The 19,704-nt window shown below is 46.2% G+C and overlaps 1 protein-coding gene across 3 annotated transcripts in view; it reads right to left on the bottom strand.

Annotated features, from left to right (window-relative positions):
* Positions 1–3,063: 3,063 nt before the first annotated feature.
* ZNF395 (zinc finger protein 395) overlaps positions 3,064–19,704 on the bottom strand; it is a 56,183-nt gene continuing 39,542 nt past the window's right edge. For 2 of the 3 annotated variants that reach the window (XM_074991452.1, XM_074991453.1), the window contains exons 8-10: positions 15,665–15,757; positions 15,222–15,325; positions 3,064–11,724 (exon numbers count right to left, since the gene is read on the bottom strand). In XM_074991452.1, the coding sequence (XP_074847553.1) occupies positions 11,613–11,724; positions 15,222–15,325; positions 15,665–15,757 (309 nt within the window). In that variant the 3' untranslated portion in view covers positions 3,064–11,612. Of the gene's footprint in view, positions 11,725–13,155; positions 15,326–15,664; positions 15,758–19,704 lie in introns of those variants that run through there. The other variant, XM_074991455.1, reaches the window with a different exon arrangement.

The following is a 19,704-nucleotide window of genomic DNA, read 5'->3' as shown; positions in this document are numbered from 1 at the left end:
TCATAACAAAAAGCAGTCAAGTAGCACTTTAAAGACTAGCAAAATGGTTTATTAGGTGAGCTTTCATGGGACAGACACACTTCTTCAGACCATAGCCAGACCAGAACAGACTCAATATTTAAGACACAGAGAACCAAAAACTGTAAGCAAGGAGGACAAATCAGAAAAAGATAATCAAGGTGAGCAAATCAGAGAGTGGAGGGGTGGGGGGGGGGGAAGATAAAGAATTAGATTGAGTTAAGTATGCAGACGAGCCCCTATAGTCACTCAGAAAGTTCACATCCCGATTTAAACCATGTGTTAATGTTCTGAATTTGAATATGTCAATTCATCCGTTTCCCTTTCTACAAAGGAGCGATAATTTCTTTTCAGTAACACACATACCTTTAGGTCATTGAGAGAATGCCCCATTCCATTAAAATGTTGACTAACTGGTTTGTGGATCTGGAGTGTTTTAATGTCGGTTTTGTGCCCGTTGACCCTTTGTCTAAGGGAGTTAGAAGTCTGTGCAATATACAAAGCATCTGGGCATTGTTGACACACGATGGCATATATGATGTTAGTAGGGGAGCATGAGAAAGTGCCCGTGATTCTGTGGGTAACCTGGTTAGGTCCAGTGATGGTATTTCCAGAGAAGGTATGTGGACAAAGCTGGCAGCGGGCTTTGTTGCAGGGAAAGGTTCCAGGACTGGTATTGCTGGGGTATAGGCTGTGGCTGTTAGTGAGGATCCTCATGAGGTTGGGAGGTTGTCTGTAGGAGAGAACAGGCATGTCACCCAGGGCCTTCTGGAGTGTAGCATCCCGATTAAGAATAGGTTGTAGATCTTTAATAATTCGTTGCAGTAGTCTGAGCTGGGGGCTGTAGGTGATGACCAGTGGTGTTCTGTTCTTGGCTTTTTTGGGCCGATCTTGGAGTAGCTGGTTTCTGGGTGTGCGTCTGGCCCTGTCGATTTGTTTTTTTACTTCTCCTGGTGGAAGTAAATTCAGGTTTATGAATATTTGGTAAAGTTCTTGTAGTTTTTGGTCTCTGTCAGTTGGATCAGAGCTTGCCTCAGCTCACAGCAGCCGTCAGTTTAGGCACCTTCTCCAGGGCACCAGCTGCTCTTAGTTGAGCTACTCTCATCATTGGCCAGGCCTGGGAAAAGTGGGGAAACCAAATTCCAAAGGTTCTGTGGCCCCTCCAAGTGGTTGAGGGCAGGACAAACCCCTTTACCAAAACCAGTCCTCTTCCTGTGCTGTAACGGGTGGTGTGTGGAGCCTGGGTGGGCTGCAACCCAGGGACCCTATGAAATCAGCCACCTGCAAACACATCCAGTAACAGCCACAATTTCCTTGGCCACTTCCCCATGACCCTCCCCAGCACCTTCCTTACCCACAGGTTCTCCTCTCTGGCAGCTACTGGCACTTGCTTCTCCCAGATCCTCCACAGCACCTTCTCAGCTCAGCTCCTTGCACGCACTGAGCCAACAGAAGAGGAGCCTTTTATAACCAGTCTCAACTCCTTCTTAATTGGCTCTAAATGTTCTGATTAGCCTGACTCACACCTCTAGAAATCTCCTAATTGGCTCCAGGTGCTTTAATTGGCTTGTTTGCCACAATTGATCCTGGCAAGTTCCTGCTAGTTCCAGAGTAGTTCCTACTACTTTACCCTGGAAACAGGGACCTATTTAATCTGGGAGTAATGTATTTCCCTTCCACGACTCTCCTGTAGCCCTTTGGTCTGACTCCGTCACACTCGTTTAATTTAAACGTTGTGCTATGCACAGTTTAAAGAACACAGTTTTACACGTTAACCGAGTTGATGGTATGTTAATATGCTGTATTGTAGTACGTGTTTGTACTCAGCAATACGTAGACTCTCAAAAGGAAAAAAAGAGTATGGCCAATTAGGAGGTTTTAGTGGACTTTGTGGACTGCTCTCTGACCTTCAAGTTGTCCATGTCTAGTTTAAAGGCCTCTTGCATACCCCCTGCACTCAGATTTATGGGTACACTACAGGTGATGGACTTCACAGAGGACTTTTATGAAAGTGGGGTGGGAAGCACATGCTACAGACACACTAATCCCCAATGGGTTTCATGTCCCCTAGGCCCAATGAATCTATCACCCCCATTCACATGCTGAGGAGAAAATAGGATCCCTCTCCCCACCACCCCCGGGGCTGTCTAGGGGTGCAGGGTCTGGGCAACAGGGGTGTGCTTACCTTTGCAACACCCCCAGATGAACATGGCTCTGTGCCCCCTCCATCCTGCTTCCAGGCACTGCCCTCCTCTGCTCCGATAGGCCAGAATTCCAGCCAATCAGAGCACCGGTAAGAAGCCTCGAGGCAGGCTGCTGCTGCTCCTCGTCTGGAGAACGGCAGCTACCAGCAACGGAGCCTGGAACCACTTCCTGACTCCTGGCCCCAGTCTGCGAGGCTCAGAGCTCTGCACCCTTCACCCTGCCATAGGCCACATCATACGGAGGGGAGCTCCAAGCCTTGGGATCCAGATCCAGACAAGCCGCAGTCTGGAGCTGGGCTGGGGGTTCCCCAACCCTGACGCATCATAAAGATGGCTCCCTGCCATTCAAGTCTGTCCACCTCGGCGCACACCCCATATAGAGCAGCTTCTCTTGAAAGGCAGCAAGGGTTAGAAATAAAAGTGGGGAATTCGCAAGACTGCCTCCCCCAGTCCTGGCTGAGCTCCTCATTCAATGGAGGATTTTGAGAAAAGCTGGCTGACCTTCTGTTATGACTCCATTTCCAGCAGGTGGCAAACCCAGCTACCAAGCAGAGGCTGACACTGGAGGGTGGCGTACAGGGTTTGTTTATAACAGAGTTCAGCTGATCTAATTTTTTCCAAAGATGCTTTGAATCTGTATGTAATGGACACAATGCAGCTGTCATTCTCGTCTCTTGCCTGCCTTGAAAACAAGGTTAATGTAATTATAAGAAACAGACTTTTCAGCCGAGCAAAAAGGGGTGTCACACCACAGTACACCATGCTAGAAAGAAAAAAATAAAAAACATTCCCATCAGTGCTTTGGGACATCAGCATGAGGCCAAATGACGAAACACGTAATAAGGACAATACACAGCGTTCTCCATCTTTACCAGTCCTTATAGTTACAGAGGGAAGAAAAAAAAAAATGACAGTTTAGTATCAGGCAACTTTTCATTTTATTTCTTATAAAATATATTTTATATTGCTGCTGTAAAAATTACATTTCACATTTTTATTTTTATTACAATAAAAATAATACTTGGAAGACAGCTGAAAAAAAGCTCCAACAAGAGAGAAATTCACTGATACAGCATATCCCTGGTAAGCTGAATAGCATGCCAAAGTGCAGCTATTGGAAAAGAAAAATGCCCCGTCCTTCCTAGGCTCTCTCACATCCACAACTCCACAGAGCACCACGTTACACCCTCCCCTAGCTCTGCGTACTCTACCTGAAGACTTTCAATTATTTTAATCCAATGAGGTGTAAAGTGATGGGTGGGGGATGTCAGCCGGTGCTGAACTTCACATAACAGAATTACTTTTTTAGGGGTCCAGTCTCCCACCAATGAGAGGGTCACAGTGTGTAGGTTGAGAACACACTCCAGTTAATGCCTAGCAGAAAGGTTCCTACGTCTGTACACATAGAAAAAACACAGATCAACTGGTGAATATTGGAGATGTTCCTTGGGTGAATTCATGGGTCAGGACTACCTAATGCTCAGAGGTTGAGAAGGACTTGCTTAGAAGGTATGTCTATGCTACATGGAAGATCAACCTGGCCAGGGTCAATCTTCCAGGGTTCTATTACATGCACCTGGAAATCAAACTATCTGGGGTTAGCAGTCAACGCCGGTACTCCTCAATCTTGCGAGGAGTAAGGAGGGTCAATGGAAGAGTTTCTCCCATCCACCTCTCCTTGTGCAGAAGGTCAGATAAGTTGATTGCAGATAAGTTGATTACAGCTACACAATTGCCATAGCTAGAATAGCTTATCTACAATCGACTTCTCTGCCTCGTTGAGATCGGCTCTAAGATTAGAAAGGTTTTAAAGTATGGAATCTGAGCAAGAGGAACAGGAGGATAAGCAGAATCTACAACTGGAACAAATAGGTCAGAAAAGTGGAGACAAAAATAAAAACCTTGCTGTCATTTCTGCCAACTAATAAAAGAGTAAATAAAAAAACCCTGCACCAGCTATTCCAACATCAACAAAAAATAAAAACCTACCCACGTTAAGAAACAAGCCCCATATGGTTCAGGACTCTTATCCAGTTCACTCTGTACCACAAAAGCCCTCAAAATAAAGAGTAAAAAAAATCCCCATCCCCTTCCAAATGCTTTAAAAGCACTGATATAATAAAACCTGACATAGGACGATTTTGTAAGTGCTCTTCATGTTGGAATCAGGCCTTGCAAAAGGGTTGTGTACAAACACAGGTGCTGCAAAACAAGGGAGAAGCTGTTGGACAGTATTTAGTGTGTTAGTGGTGTAATTCTTCTTTTCTGCCTGCCTTCCATCCCGCACGCACCTCCGACACCTTGGCAACAGCGGACAAATTCTGCACTTGTCTCTGGCTCTTTGCAGCTTAGTGAGGGAATACTGTATCCCACATGCTTTTTCTATAGGTGACTCTATTCCAAAAGTCATTTGCACTTTAAAAAAAACAAAAAAAACAAAAAAAAAACAACATCAGGTTTAATAAAAGCAATTTTTTTTCCTCCAAAACCCAGTCTTCTGTCAGCCAAAAAAACAGGGCTGAAATAGACTTTTATTTATTTAAAGCAGACAAATGTTTGGGATGAGGAGGATGGGTGATTCAGCGCTACAATACCACTTACTGAAGGATGAACCTTAAAAAAGCCCATAGGATTGGTCTGATTTCTGAATTACGGGGTCCTAAACAAGAGACCGCCCCAACAGTCCCACATGAAGCAAGAGAGGGGTGGTCAAGTCTCCTGTTCCTCCAGTCACAGGGCTGGAGAGAGAGAGAGAGAGACTGTCACAGTAAGCTGCTGAACTGGCTTAATTCGTAGCCTGCAAGTTTGTGCTAGATATGTCAAAAAACAGGCTCTCCAGGTAAGATTTCTGAGCCTCCCTACTTGCAGAGAGACATGTTGGTCCAGCCATTATGGTGCTGTAACTCAAAAGTTTGGGCTTCAACTCCTTGCTCCACCCCTACGCCCCAAATGAATTAGGTGTTTTTGAAAATCCAATAGGTGTCTGTCTGGATCTTTAGAAAATCTGGCCCTTCATAGGATCATAGCACTGGAAGGGTCTACAAGAGAGCAAGTCCAGTCCCCTACACTCACAGCAGGGCCAAGCCGTTAGTCTGTCCGAATCAGATGTATATAGATGCCTAACTTCCCGTGAAACCAATGAGATTTAAGATGGAGTCAAGGAGTGACTGGAACATGAAGGGGGAAGTGAACTGTGCCTGGGGTAACTTCAATGGGCTGGGACTGATCTGAGAAGTTTAGCAAAGAAGGTTTTAATCAACAGTTGGAGAGGTTGAGTGACCCTACTGGTTATACCTCAAGGGGATGTGGTCAGGTAGGGAGGAGAGGAACTTAAGAGACGAAACATAGGGATGAAGTCCTCTCCTGGGTGGAGAGTTTGAAGAGGGATCGCGACATAGCATCCCCAAGTTGCCACACCACTTACTTGTGCAACTTATGACTTCTGTCTGGTTGATACAAAGGGATTATGAGTGGTTAATCACCAATGCTCCTCCAGCTATGTGTACACTTTATGGACTAACAGAGCAGTTTCACATCCTCAGACTAGATACAGCAGAAGGTCTTTAGAACTGCATAGGACTCTATTCAGTGAGACCACCTGGGAAGAGTAGGTGAGCTTAGGCAGGGAGGGGAAGTGGAAAGTGAAAGGCAGAACACAGACACATAAGAACATAACAACGGACACAGTGGGTCAGACCAAAGGTCCATCTAATCCTACTGTCCTGTCTTCTGACAGCGGCCAACACCAGATGCCCCAAAGGGAGTGAACAGAACGGATAATCAAGAGATCCCTCTCCTGTCATCCGTTTCCAGCCTCCGACAAACAGGCTAGGGACACCATTCCTACCCACCCTGGCTCATAGCCACGGACGGACACATCCTCCATGGGTTTATCTAGCTCTTTTTCCAACACTGTTAAAGTCCCGTGTATTGATGCTAGACTTTGCAAGAAAAACAAACAAACAAACAGAAAAAACAAACACCACACCAGAGGTTGGAGGGATCAGCAGAAGACAGCAATAGATACAGGAAGCTTGGGAAGTGAGAAGGAAAGACACGGATCAGCCAAGAAGAAAGTACGAATAGTTGAGCTGAGGTGCAGACTCGGCACTTCAGAACTCATGGCTCCACGGCAGAAAGACCAGGTTGCTTACAGAGGCCCTGACCCCAGGCCAAAGCATGCCCTCATGAGGAAACGGAGGCAGGAAACGGAGCATAGGTTTTATTATTTTTGTAGAGATCTGTGTATTTGTTGTACTATCCAGCATTCGAGAACTCTGGGCAAAGCATCTATTATAGGTCACCACCACTATGTATCTCGTGACCCCGCGGTAGGGTCAGCCCCAGTACGCTCACATGTTTGGTGGGTCTGTGAGAGAAGATACAGGGGGGGAAAATCAGTGATGTCTCACAACTGGTCCCAGGTGCTGGGTAGGGGAAGGTGAGATCACAGATCTCCAGAAGGGAGGGTCTGACGGAGGCTCGGCACTCCCAGAGCACGTGTGGGGATCTCAACACTGGAACAGTGCCTGGGCTCTGTTCAGAGTCGGGGGCTTCAAAACACACCTAAGGATCAGGAAGTTTCAATTTCCCCCTCATAGCATCTGAGGTGGTGGCCGGATGTGCGACAAGTTAAAAAAACAGAATAAGCAGCCAAAGCCACAATAAACTGTAGCTGTGGGCCCCTAGGAAAACTGTCTACAGGTTAGTGCCCTGACAACAGGCCGAAGGCTGACAGGGGACTGGAAGAGAGGTTGAAGTCTCAAATCCATGAGGCAGGAAACGAGTTGCTGTTACTCGTTTTGCTTCCTGTCACTTGGTGAAGAGAGCGGAGCTGAGGACTCCTTGGGGAGGGGAGAGGTTAGATGGCTTGTTTCACAAGTGAGGAAGGCCTTTAAGGACACCGATACCCCACAAGGGATGGGACTCTAGAAGAAGGTCACCAGAGAGCCACATGCCCCATGACATGAGAGATGACACCATGCCAAGACGGCACGCCGGGACTGAGAGAGCTGACAATGCCGCAAGGCAGCGTTCTGGGATGGTGAGTCCCATAACGGGTACCGAACAGGATCAAAATCCTGGCTAGCTTTGTGCCTCAATTTCTCACGTGTAAAATGGGAATACTAGAGCTACCTTACCTCCTGGAGTGTTGTGAATAGGGGTGTTAATGGTTAACCAGTAGGGGCTGGACCAGGCCACCAAGGGGCTGCTTTAGACCTATGGGCTCACTGCAGGACAGGGAGGAGCACTGGGGGTGAAGAGAAGGGGACTCCAGCTCGGCTGAAGCAGCCCTCCCACCCTCGGCCACCTTCCCGTTTAATCAGTTAACTAGTTAAACTTACAATTTAACTGGTTATTTAAACAGGATTTTGCATCCCTAGTTGTGAGTAAAAATGTATTAGCAGTTATGAGGTGCTCAGACACTAGAGTAGAGAGGGATGAATACCTTAAACACCAAAGCCAGGGATCAGAGATGAGGCATTTCTCTTCTTCCAGAACGGGGAGCAAAAAGCAGCTAATAAAAATCAGAACCTTCATGTTCCCAGCCTTATAAAAGATCTCACTTTGAATTCCAGGCAATGATTCTAGTCAGTCTGACTTTATACGTCCATAACTCAAGTGCAGAAAACACAGTAGCACTTGCAAGAGCTCGGACGGGGAGACACGAGGGTTCTCTTCATAATTTTAATCAACAGAGTGCAAAGGATTCAGGTAGCAGCCTTAAAGAGAGACTGCAGTGCATCCTGACAGCTTAACCAATGTGTTTCTCACATGAGTCGTCCTACTGCAATGCTGAGGTCTGTGAGGAGCGCTCATACGAGAGTAGCCACCCCCAGGCCTGAAATACAATAAAGACCAATTTATGAATGAAGAGAAAGGGCCATCAGCAGGCTAGGACTCAGCATATTCAAGTCAAATAAAGACACCTGGAAATTAGATCGTTTTGAAATTATTTGGGGAGTTTTACAATTGTTTTTGATTCATACAACAGTTGGTTCAACTAGTCATTAAATCAACTGAGACATTTAAAAGTAAATAGAATGTAGTTAGAATGGCCGGATTTTCAATTATTTTCTGTCAGGGTTTAAGTTGTCTGTTGGGAAGCACAACGCTTCTGCATGAAAAAGGCAGCCCTGACAAACTCCCATCAATCCCTTTCTCTGAATGGTACTTCTGAGGCAGAGAAACCACTATATCTGAAATCTCTTTTGAAACGTCATTCCTAGCCTGTATGCAATAACACATGAAACCCCACACAGACAGAACACCTGCTGTCACAAATCACCGCAGTCTTCCTTTAAAAGTTCCCTAACACAGAACAGTTCAGCAACCTGTCTGCTCTCATAATCCCTACTTTCTCACATAAGACTAGCCCAGTGAATCGCAAGCGGCTGGCTGCTTCTGGTACTCAGCAGAGTCCAGGGAATGAAGCATTCGAGAGGGCCTCTGGTGAACTCCCTCCTTCACACAGGAAAGGATCCCAAGTGAATTGAATCAGGCTCAGCTGATTTCATTGGCTCAGACTCCCCTGGCGAGCCAGCAGACTAGGTGGAAACTAAAGAAAGGAGGGAGACACAGTCACTTTGTTCCTGCTTCCCACAGGCCAACATGGCCCTCACCAGTGACGCACTGAGCAGAAGACTGGGTTCTAAAACAACATACTGCAGATATGTACAAAATTACAAACAAATGCCAACAAGCACACAGATCGATAACCCCCTGTGACTGCACCACCCGCCCCTTTAACAACCGGGCGCACGTTGATCCAGGAAGAAACAGCACCCCCCTGGTCACGTGATTTTTTTTTTTTTTTTTTTTTAAATACAAAGAAAGCATCGTCAGTCACATGGTCCTTAAAAAACACATCAGGTTTGTTTCTGCCATAGCCACCCAGCTCGCCCTGGGGTGGAGGTCTGCGGTTTATGGCCTGAGAGGATCAAAAATGCAGCAAAGAGCCCAACGTCCCCCTTTTTCCTGTCCCCAGGGCTGCAAACCCCACCCCACCTCCACCTCCGTCTGCAACCGAGTTAAGCAAACACGGGCCCCAAGGCGCGTGCGCAGCTGCCATTGTGTGTGTACAAACAAAACCAGACTTCACAGCACCAGCATACTCTGCACAACAGGTATGCGCTCGAATGGCTTTAGTGGCTGGGCCATTCCTTGCCCCGTTAAGAGAAGACACAGCTCTGCGACAACTGAAGCTCAACCGGAACAAAATGGCACCCTCCGCGGAGGGCGTCCCAGTCGACTCTTGCTGCTACCATCACATGCAGCGCCAGGTTCAATGATAGAAACAACACGGCCTCCACAAGAGACAAAAACGGGGAGGTGTAAAAACAAAGCTCTCGGCCTTTGTGCAGCAAAGCCCACAGCGAGGTGGACGGAGACGGCGCCATTAGCCCTTGGGTCGCTAGGGTCCTGTCTGGGCAAGGCCAAGCGTCCGCAGGACATGACAGTTCGTTGCGCCATGGGGTGGCTCCTCACAGCGGCTACGCTGTGTGTGCTGGTAAGGTGACTGGACTGCGCTGGCTGCCAACTGGCTTTTCGCAGCTCAGCCAGTAGACTTGACACTTCCTACATGTGGCTAATAGTCACGAGAGCAAAGACAGGAATACTAAAAACTGGACCTGACTGCTAGTTGTGGATTAAATGGTGCACTTCTGGAACCTTTGATCTTTCCCTCAGAAAGATTCCTAAGACCTGATTCTTCTCTTATTTAAGCCTGTGCAAGTCAGGGGTAACTCCACTGAAGTTACACTGCTGGAGGTGAGAATCTGGCAAAATGGGACAAATTTTACCGCCAGAGGAAAATAAACTGTACACAATGACAGATCATCAAATCAGAAACATCTGAATCATGTAAAGAGCAAACGAATTAAAAAAAAAAATGAAAGCCAGAAAGCTGGGTTCAGATATCTTTCACAATTCGGGATTTCTTAACATGCCTATCTATGACACTGAGGCTATGCCTACACAAGGGAAAGTAAATCAATTGCAGACACACCGTTCTAGCTACAGCAATTGCATCGCTAGTATCGACTTATCTACAATCAACTTATCTGGTCGCCCTCATTGAAGAATGTTGACTTTCTCCAGCCGACCTCCCTTACTCCTCATGATACGGGAAGAGCATAGGGGTCCATGGCCAACGCAATAGGCCGATTTCACGCCTCCCTACCATGCGTGCGAAATCAATCCCCAGAAGATGAACCCTGAGCAGGTTCATCTTCTGGGGCAGTGTAGACACAGCCTAATTCAGCAAATGACATAAGCACCTGGTTATCTATAAACACGCCAGTAAAACAAACTCATTCAGCAGGTACTTTAGTCCCACTGATTTCAACATAATGTAAGCATGTACTTAAGTACTTTGCTGAATTGGGTCCTAAATTTTTGTGTTTCCATCCTTCCTTGTCCTCCTGGGTTAACAATACTGATCCTGCCAACTTTGCAAGAAGCTACATCAGGTTTCAAAATGAAAAAAAAGCCCATTCCCTCTAGTTTAAAAAGACACTGTTAGGCCCAACATTTAAGAAATAAATTGTTTTTACAAGTCTAAGGAAAGAAATAAGTTTTGTTTTTAAATGATAACTTTTTCAATTAAAAGACAAAAATGTATATGTAGATATAGAATATTTTAAGAGCTCAACACAGCCGATGCAGTTGCATCAGAACACATGAGAACCAGGAAGCAAAGCTTACAAAAGAGAGAAACCCTGCTTTCCCGTCAGAGCTAAGAGGTTTGAAATCAAAAACGCAGCATCACTGGTAAAAAGTAAAAAGAAAGAAGTTTAAATTTCTCCCATTCCAATCATTTAAGGTGTTACTATAACATCTGATCATCATTTTCCTTTTTTAAACTATGATTGTGATTCTAACAGTGCCTTTAAATACCACCAGACTTTGAACTTTCTCAACAGTCAAGTAACACAGAGAGCTGACCCTCACCTCCTTGTTCCAGCTACTGAACTGAAACTTCAGTAGACTTTACCACTGAGTTGGAAGATCAGTGTAAAATGTTCTTTGGTCCCTGGACCACCAAATAACAAATCTCTTGTAAATACCACACAACCAGCTTGCTTTCTTTCCCTCCCCGTTTTTGCTATAAAATGGGAGGGTGTTTTTTTTTTTTGTTTTTTTTTTTAAAACAATGAAAACAAAACAAAACACGTAAAAAACCCACAGAAGTGTAAAAAAAAATTAATAAATCTGGCAGACATACAAGATAGAGAACTTGGAATTTACATGCAGCTTGTGAGATCTCTGCTGACGCCAAAAGAGATAACTTCAAGTCTGCTGTGCCCTGGTTGCAGCAATGGCCAACTTTGGGTGCTCTTGGCTGCGAGCCAGAGAGAGCGATTCAATACTCCTGAAACGTTCATGTGCTCAGTCCAGGAATCGCTGGCAGGCCTTTTTCCACCGGCAGGCCGTGCACCACTGGTCTCGGTGCTCAATTCCATATACTTTACGGCATTTCTTGGCTTCGCCGCGGACTTTCCTGAAGAGGAACAAAAGCCCCAAGAGGGTGATACGGTTATTAAAGCACACTGGAACTCAGGGGGAGAAAAGAGAACAGTTTACAGGTGCAGAAATGAGGAACAGTTTCCCCAGTTATGGAGTATTTAGGCAAAGCTATTACATGCAGAGTGCCAAGTGTACAACAGGTTGCTAGACTGAAGGGACATCCTGGAACACACATGGACCAGACATCAATGAGAACGGTGGAAAGTTCTGCTGGCTTTCCCCAACCGCTGGTCTCCAGAAATCCCAGAACCAGCGTACAAGATAGCAGAAGTCCAGCTGATACAGATGGGTCCATGACCTAGCTGGGCTGGCAACAAGTACATAGTTTCTTTTTTTTTTTTTTTTTTTAAAAAGCAGAACAAGATGGAAGGAGGCAGGGGACAGCAATTGACCTTTGAGGTTTGGGACCACAGACCAGACCAATCTGAGCCTTCTGGCATGGGAATGGCAGCTACTGACACCACTGCAGGAGATTCTCAGACCAGTTTTGAAATGCCAAAGGGCCAGCTGCGGACTTTGTTCAGGAAGGCCCCCCAGGGTAACCCTGAACTAGGAAGGAACGCCTCTGATCTCCTGAATTCACGACAACTACTCAGGGTTGTGGGTCTTTTGCAGGAACACCGGGCGCTTCTCCCGCAGGATGCTAACCTACTCAGGGGACCACATGTTCAGACCTCCAGGTGTGACAGCACCAGGCCCATCGCCTGGATGCACACTAGACACATCTGGTGTAGTCTACTAATGTCTCACGTGAGGCTAAAAAGTTTGGGTTGGAGAGCCTAGATTAGGCAGAAGGTCCCAGCAAGGAGGTGATGCAGGTGGATGCTGGAACCAAGGCAAAAGTGCCACAGGACAAGATTAACAAGCCTCAAAGACATCCCCATCCTTGTTCACACAGACCCAGAGCATCGACTGTTCCTACAGCACCCAAAAGCGTGTGGGCAGCTCAGAGGCACATATCGAAAGACAAGGCAGCAGTGCCAGTTCCCAAACTAGCCCAGGGCAGAACACACAGACAGGAAAGGCCGATAACGAGGTCGCAGGGGCTCTGGCTACAGGGCAGGTACGCTTTCAGGATACGCAGGTATCCGGAAATAGCACTGCTGCAGTTTTTCACAGCGCCTGTAACAGAGATGCTGGTTTGGGCGTGCTATTCTGCGGCTGGTTCCCCTCGCCCTATGCTCAGAATAGCGCCTTCTTCCGAAATTTGGTGCCATTTGCAGGGCACCAAGCTTGGAGCAAGGCATTTCAAAATAATTCAGAGCAAATGGCATAAATTATTTCGCCAACAAATCACTATGTGGACATAGCCAGGGTGACTCCGTGTGGGCACCTGCATTTCATTCTTCTTATTTTAATTCACCCTTCTTGTAAGCCAGGTGGTCAAGGGAATTCAAAGGGAGGCTCCGGAGCCAGGAGTGGTGGCTTAGCTAACAGGGACTGGACGGGCATTCTGCACATGGTTTGCACGGAAGGGACTTAGTACCTGCCCTCTGCAATGTGGAGATAGAAGGAAACTTAAAGAGATCTGGGCTAGGACAGAACTGAGTCTGACTTATGAGGACAGACTGAGGGAACGGGGCTTATTTAGTCTGCAGAAAAGTGGAATGTCAGGGAGGGGTAAGGGGAATTAGATAGCAGCCTTCAACTACCTGAAGGGGGACTCCAAAATAGGATGGAATCAGTGGTGGCTGATGACAGAACCAGGAGCAATGGTCTCAAGTTGCAGTAGGGAAAGTTCGGATTGGATATTAGGAAAAACTGTGTCACTAGGAGGGTGATGAAGCACTGGAAAGAGAGGTGGTGGAATCTTCGTCATTCAAGGTTTTAAAGTCCCAGCTTGACAAAGCTCTGGCTGGGGATGGTCCTGGTTTGAGCAGGAGGTTGAACTAGATGACCTCCTGGGGTCTCTTCCAGCCCTAGGATTCTATGAGCCAATGACAATCCACCCCTGAACAGCAACATGTTATCTGAGGGTATCAAAGACCTCTGAGGACACTATCTGCTATTCAGGATACAGGAACCCACTGTGCTAGGTCCTGTGCTGTACAAACACAGAACCAAGGGATGGGTGTTGCTCCAAGGAGCTTAGCCACACTATGTTCCTGGGAAAACAGTATCCTCTTCGTTCTGGAGATGGGGAAACTGAGGCATGGGATGGTTAAGTAGTTTGTCCGGCATTGGAAAGAGTCAGTTGCACGGTTGGGAAGAGAAGCCAAGTCTTTGGTCCCATGTTTCCCCAAAAGAGAACCGTTACAGCCACTTTCATACCACCTAAGACTGCCAAGAAGACGTCTGTCCATCCAAAGCCTCTCTTCACCTAAAGGGAACAAGCGATGTGCCGAAAACGAAAGCCTCACTTAATACATTTACATGCCAAAGGCTTTCGCCATTTTGCCTTCTTTTCCCGTACCTTTAATAAATGGAAGCTCGATGCTGACTTAGTCTGCGTGGTAAGAAGTCTCTCTAACAAATCCCAGACCTCCTTTTAACACCGTTTGATGTGGGACAGGGTCACCTTGGACTCTTTGGACCCATAAAGTCCATCTAAAGAAATGAAACACTCCCCCAACAGCCTCTGTCCTCTCTCCGTCCCATGTGCAATGGTGTAACCACACCCAGCTGACGTTGCACAGGATATGGTCCCTGCTCATCACTTCCTGGACTCAACACTCCCTTCACAGAATCCTAGAATCAGAGAACACTAGATCTGGAGGAGACCTCAAAAGGTCATTGAGTCCAGTCCCCAGCCCTCACCAGCAGGACCAAACACCGTTTAGGCCATCCATGATAGATTTCTGTCTAACCTGCTCTTAAATATCTCCAGTGATAGAGATGCTACAACCTCCCTCAGCAATGTATTCCAACGTCTAACCACCCTGACAGTTAGGGAGCTTTTCTTAATATCCAACCTCAACCTCCATTGCCGCAGTTCGCATTGTTTCTTGTCCTATCCTCAGAGGCCATGGAGAACAATTTTTCTCCCTCCTCCTTGTTAACACTCTTTAGGTACCTGTAATCAGCCATCACGTCCCCTCTCAGTCTTCTCTTTCCTAAACTAAACAAGCCCAGTTCTTTCAGTCTTCCCTCTTAGCTCATGTTCTCTAGACCTTTAATCATTTTTGTTGCTCTCCTCTGGACCTTCTCCAGCTTCTCCACCTCTTTCTTGAACTGTGGTGCCCAAAAGTGGAGACAATACTTCAACTGAGGCCTAATCAGTGCTGAGTAGAGCACAAGAATGACTTCTTGTGTCTTGCTCACAACACTCCTGTTAATACGTCCCAGAATCACGTTTGATTTTTTTTTTTTCTTTTTTTTTTTTTTTTTTTTTAACAACAGCACCACACTGTTGACTCATGTTTCGCTTGTGGTCCACTATGATTCGCTAGATCCCTTTCTGCAGTACTCCTTGCTAGGCAGTAGCAGGGCAGGATGGTCCCCACCCTGCCACCCTTCCCTACAGGCTCTCACCTGGTGCCACTGGGAGCCCTGGGAGGCGACGCGACAATCAGGTGGGACTTCAGCATTGGCGCTGGCTGCTGGTGTTCGCTGAAGCTGAGGGATCTGCTTCGAACCTGCAGAGGAGAATCAAGCCCAGCTCAGTCAGTAACCATGCACACTAGGTGGCAGTTGCTCTCTGCTGCTGGGGTCTGTCCACTCAAAATGGTTCTAGTCCAGCCTTGCACCCAACAGTCCATGGAGACTGGTTTTACTGGGTGCAGAACACAGGACAGAGAACAGGCAAGTTCTCGCAAACAGAACTCCTCCCGGCTGCCCTCCAAGTTGGTGGCAATGCACTGATTTAACTGCGGGGAAGCACACAACCTGCAGGGAGCGACAAAGACTAAACCAGGGTCTCTGAAAGATGCCTCCCACCCCACCACCTTTCCAAGAGCCCAGCAAGCACGACTCACCGGGGAGAGAGACGGGAGGGTGGAGGTGGCCGCAGCCCAGCTGATGCTGGTGAATATGTGCGGTGACACTGGAATCTGAATGGAGGGCAAAGCCTGTGGAAGGAAAGGAGAGCAAAGATGAACGGCTCGAAGCCAGCCCTTCAGAGACAGCGCTGGTAATGGCAAGGATATGGAATCCAGGATGCCTGCAGCCATCTGCCTGTCACTGACTCACTGGGTGAACTAGCCAAACAGCTGAGCCCCGTAGACTCCATACTCTTCTCATTGCCTTTTGGGCACGTAACAGACAGGCTGCATGGTTATCTGAAAAGGGGATTTTACAAAGATGTTTCTTAGGTAAGCTCCTTAACCTGGACTATGTGCAGGTCCCACCTGAACACCCTTCTCCAGGTCCGTTACAGGGTCTGCAAAAGAAGGCACCTTCTTCTGTAGGGTGGTAACCTTCAGGGCCCCCACTCCCAGCAGAGACGCTGTGCTCCACTAGGCAGATGCCTGACACAGCTGCTGGTCTGCTGGGCTCTCACCCTTTGCAGGGCGTACTCTTCAGTTCACTTTTCAGCAGCCTTCCTTAGGATTACCCATGTGTACTATGGCAGCACCTACAGACAAGCTCAGGGCTGCATTGGGGTAGGTGCAGATACATATCTCTACAGCAAGAAACAGCCCCAGCCCGCAAGACAGGCACCAGAGAAACGAAATAAGATGGGAGGAGAAGAAATGTGATCCTCTCTGTGCAGACGAAGAGCTAAGGCACAAGATTTGAATGTAAAATTTCCAAAAGTGATTTTTTTTTTTTTTTTTTTTTTTTTAACACCAGACTTTGGCTCTGAAAGCCAGTTGAATTTACACTCCCAAATCATTAGGCACTTCTGAAAATTTTATCTCTAAGTGACTTGCCCAAGCTCACATGGATTTGGTGGCAGAGCCCAGAACCGAATGAAACTTGATCTCCCAATTACCAGTCTAGTGCCTTCACTACAGGGCATCACGTCCTCTCCCATGTTAGCCACTCCCTTTCTATACCTAAGATAGATTCTGTAAGTAGCTAATGTGATGCCAATACTTAAAAAGGGCTCTAGAAGTAATCCTGACAATTACAGTCTGGTAAGTCTAATGCCAGTACTGGGCAAATTCGTTGAAACTATAGTAAAGAATAAAATTGCCAGACACATAAAACAACATAATCTGTTGGTGGTGGGGGGGAACCAACATAGTTTCTTTAAAGGGAAATCATACCTTACTAATCTACTAGAGGTTTTTGAGGGGCTCAGTGTGCACGTAGATAAGGGGGATGCAGGGGAGACCGTGTACTTAAGAATTCCAGAAAGTGTTTGACAAGGTCCCTCACCAAAGGCTCTTAAGTAAAGTAAGTTGTCATGAGATAATACGGAAGGTCATCTCATGGGCTGATAACTGGTTAAAAGACAGGAAACGAAGGGTAGGAATGAATGGTAAATTTTCAGAAGGGAGAGGGGTAATTATTAGTGTCTCCCAAGAGTCCGTACTGGGACCATCCTATTCAACCTATTTATAAATGGTCTGGAGAAAGGGGTAAACAGTGGAGGTGGCAAAATTTTCTGATGATACTAAACTGCTCAAGATAGTTGAGAACAAAGAAGACTGAAGAGCTTCAAAAAGATCTCACTAAACAAGTGATTGGACAACAAAGTGACAAATGAAATTTAGTGTTGATAAATATAAAGTAAAGTAATGGACATTGGAAAAAGGAATCCCAACTATACATACAAAATGATGGGGGCTACTAATTTAGCTATAAGCACTCGAGAGAGATCTTGGAGTCACTATGGATAGTTCTCTGAAAATATCCACTCAATGTTCAGCAGCAGTCAAAAAAGCAAACAAACAAACATTAGGCATCATTAAAAAGGGGCAGAGACTATCTAGTTGCCTCTATAGAAATCCATGGTACACCACACCTCAAATTCTGTGTACAGATGTGGTCACCTCATCCCAAAAAAAAGTGTATTGGCATTGGAAAAGGTTCAGAAAAGGGCAACAAAAATTATTAGGGGTTTGCAACAGGTGTCATATGAAGACAGATTAAAAAGATTTGGACTCTCAGTCTTAGAAAACAGGAGACTAAGAGGGGGACAGGACAGAGGGCTATAAAAATCACAACAGGTGTGGAAAAAGTGAGTCAGGTAAAGTTATTTACTTGTTCCCATAACATAAGAACTAGGGATCACCAAATGAAATTAATGGTTTAAAACTAACAAATGGAAGTTTTTCTTCACACAGGGCATGGCAGACCTGGGGAACTCCTCGCCAGAGGAGGTTGTGAAGCCCAAAACTTTAATGGGGTTTAAAAAAAAAAAAAAAAGGGGAAAAAACCACAAGATAAATTCCTGGTGAATAGATCCATCAAAGGCTATTAGCCAGGATGGGTAGGAATGGTGTCCCTAGCCTTTGTTTGTCAGAAGCTGAGAACAGGTGACAAAGAAGGGATCACTTCATGACCTCCTGTTCTGTTCATTCCTTCTTACAGGGCATCTGGCATTGGCCACTGTCAGAAGACAGGAAGACAAGATGGACTATTGGTCAGACCCACTATGGTCATTCTTTTATCTTTCAGGAGTCTTCCTTACCCCATCAGACCTTTGGTCTATCAAGTTCGGTGTCCTGTCTCTGGCAGCGGCCAATGCCTAATGCTTCAGATTAAATGATGCACTTAGCAAATTCTTATGTGTTTGGGCATGGCAGGAAGGAGACAATCTCCTTCCCATTCCTAGCAATTAATCAGCTAATACTCTGGTGCTCCTTACTGTTTTGGCTTGGACAGCTACAAAAGTTAGCAATCCTGAAATGATCCAGTCCTCTGTTTTCAAATCCAGCCCCAAAGTCTGATCATACCTCCTGCCACGCTGAGTTCCACAGGATCGCTATGAGTGCCATAAAGAGCTTGGATTTGCTGGTTTCACATGTACTGTCTTGTAGTTTTGCTCAATAAATTTTCCTTGGTTTTCATACTAAAAGGCGCCATATAGGAGGAACGCATGTGTGCCTGTTGTCCAGCCTGCCTGCTGGCTAGTTCTCCTAATCATGGAGCTGTAGATCTGTAACTCTGTTACAGTGGATTTCTTCTGCTAGTCTGTGTAGTGCTGTCGTCCTCTTGCTCTGAAAACTCTCTACATAAGAACAGCCATACTGGGTCAGACCAAAGGTCCATCTAGCCCAGTATCCTGTCTGCCAAAAGTAGCCAATGCCAGGTGCCCCAGAGGAGGTGAACCGAAGACAATGATCAAGCAATTTGTCTCCTGCCATCCATCTCCCACCTTTGACAAAAGGCTAAGCACTATACCTTACCCCTTGCTAATAGCCATCTATGGACCTAACCTCCAAATATTTATCAAGCTCTTTTTTAAACTCTGTTAGAGTCCTGGTCTTCACAGCGTCCTCTGGCAAGGAGTTCCACAGGTTGACTGTGCACTGTGTGAAGAAAAACTTTCTTTTATTAGTTTTGAACCTGCTACCCATTAATTTCATTTGGTGTCCTCTAGTTCTTATATTATGGGAACAAGTCAATAACTTTTCTGTATTCACTTTCTCCACACCATTCATGATTTTATATACCGCTATCATATCGCCCCTCAGTCTCCTCTTTTCTAGACTGAAAAGTCCCAGTCTCTCTAGCCTCTCCTCATATGGGACCCGTTCCAAACCCTTAATCATTTTAGTTGCCCTTTTCTAACGCCAATATATCTTTTTTCAGGTGAGGAGACCACATCTGCAGGCAGCACTCCAGATGTGGGTGTACCATAGTTATTGGTCACCCTGCGATTAGCCAGCCTGGTGGTATGCAGCACTTCCCCATGTATGCAAATAAAACACAGCCAGGAATGTAACTGTACCAGATCCTTGCACAATTAGGTATTAGGAGTCATGAGTTCAAATGCCTTTGAATGTACGGGGAGCCTGAGGATCTGGTGTGACTGCATCGCTTGCTGCTAAAACCATTAGGCCTTCTCTGCACACATGTTGCGTGTCTGACTATGCCAGGTTAGATAAGGAGAGACAGCTCT

The sequence above is a fragment of the Carettochelys insculpta genome, chromosome 3, assembly GCF_033958435.1.
Source record: "Carettochelys insculpta isolate YL-2023 chromosome 3, ASM3395843v1, whole genome shotgun sequence".
Taxonomy (NCBI): Eukaryota; Metazoa; Chordata; order Testudines; family Carettochelyidae; genus Carettochelys; species Carettochelys insculpta.
This window is presented reverse-complemented; position numbering and strand designations above follow the sequence as displayed.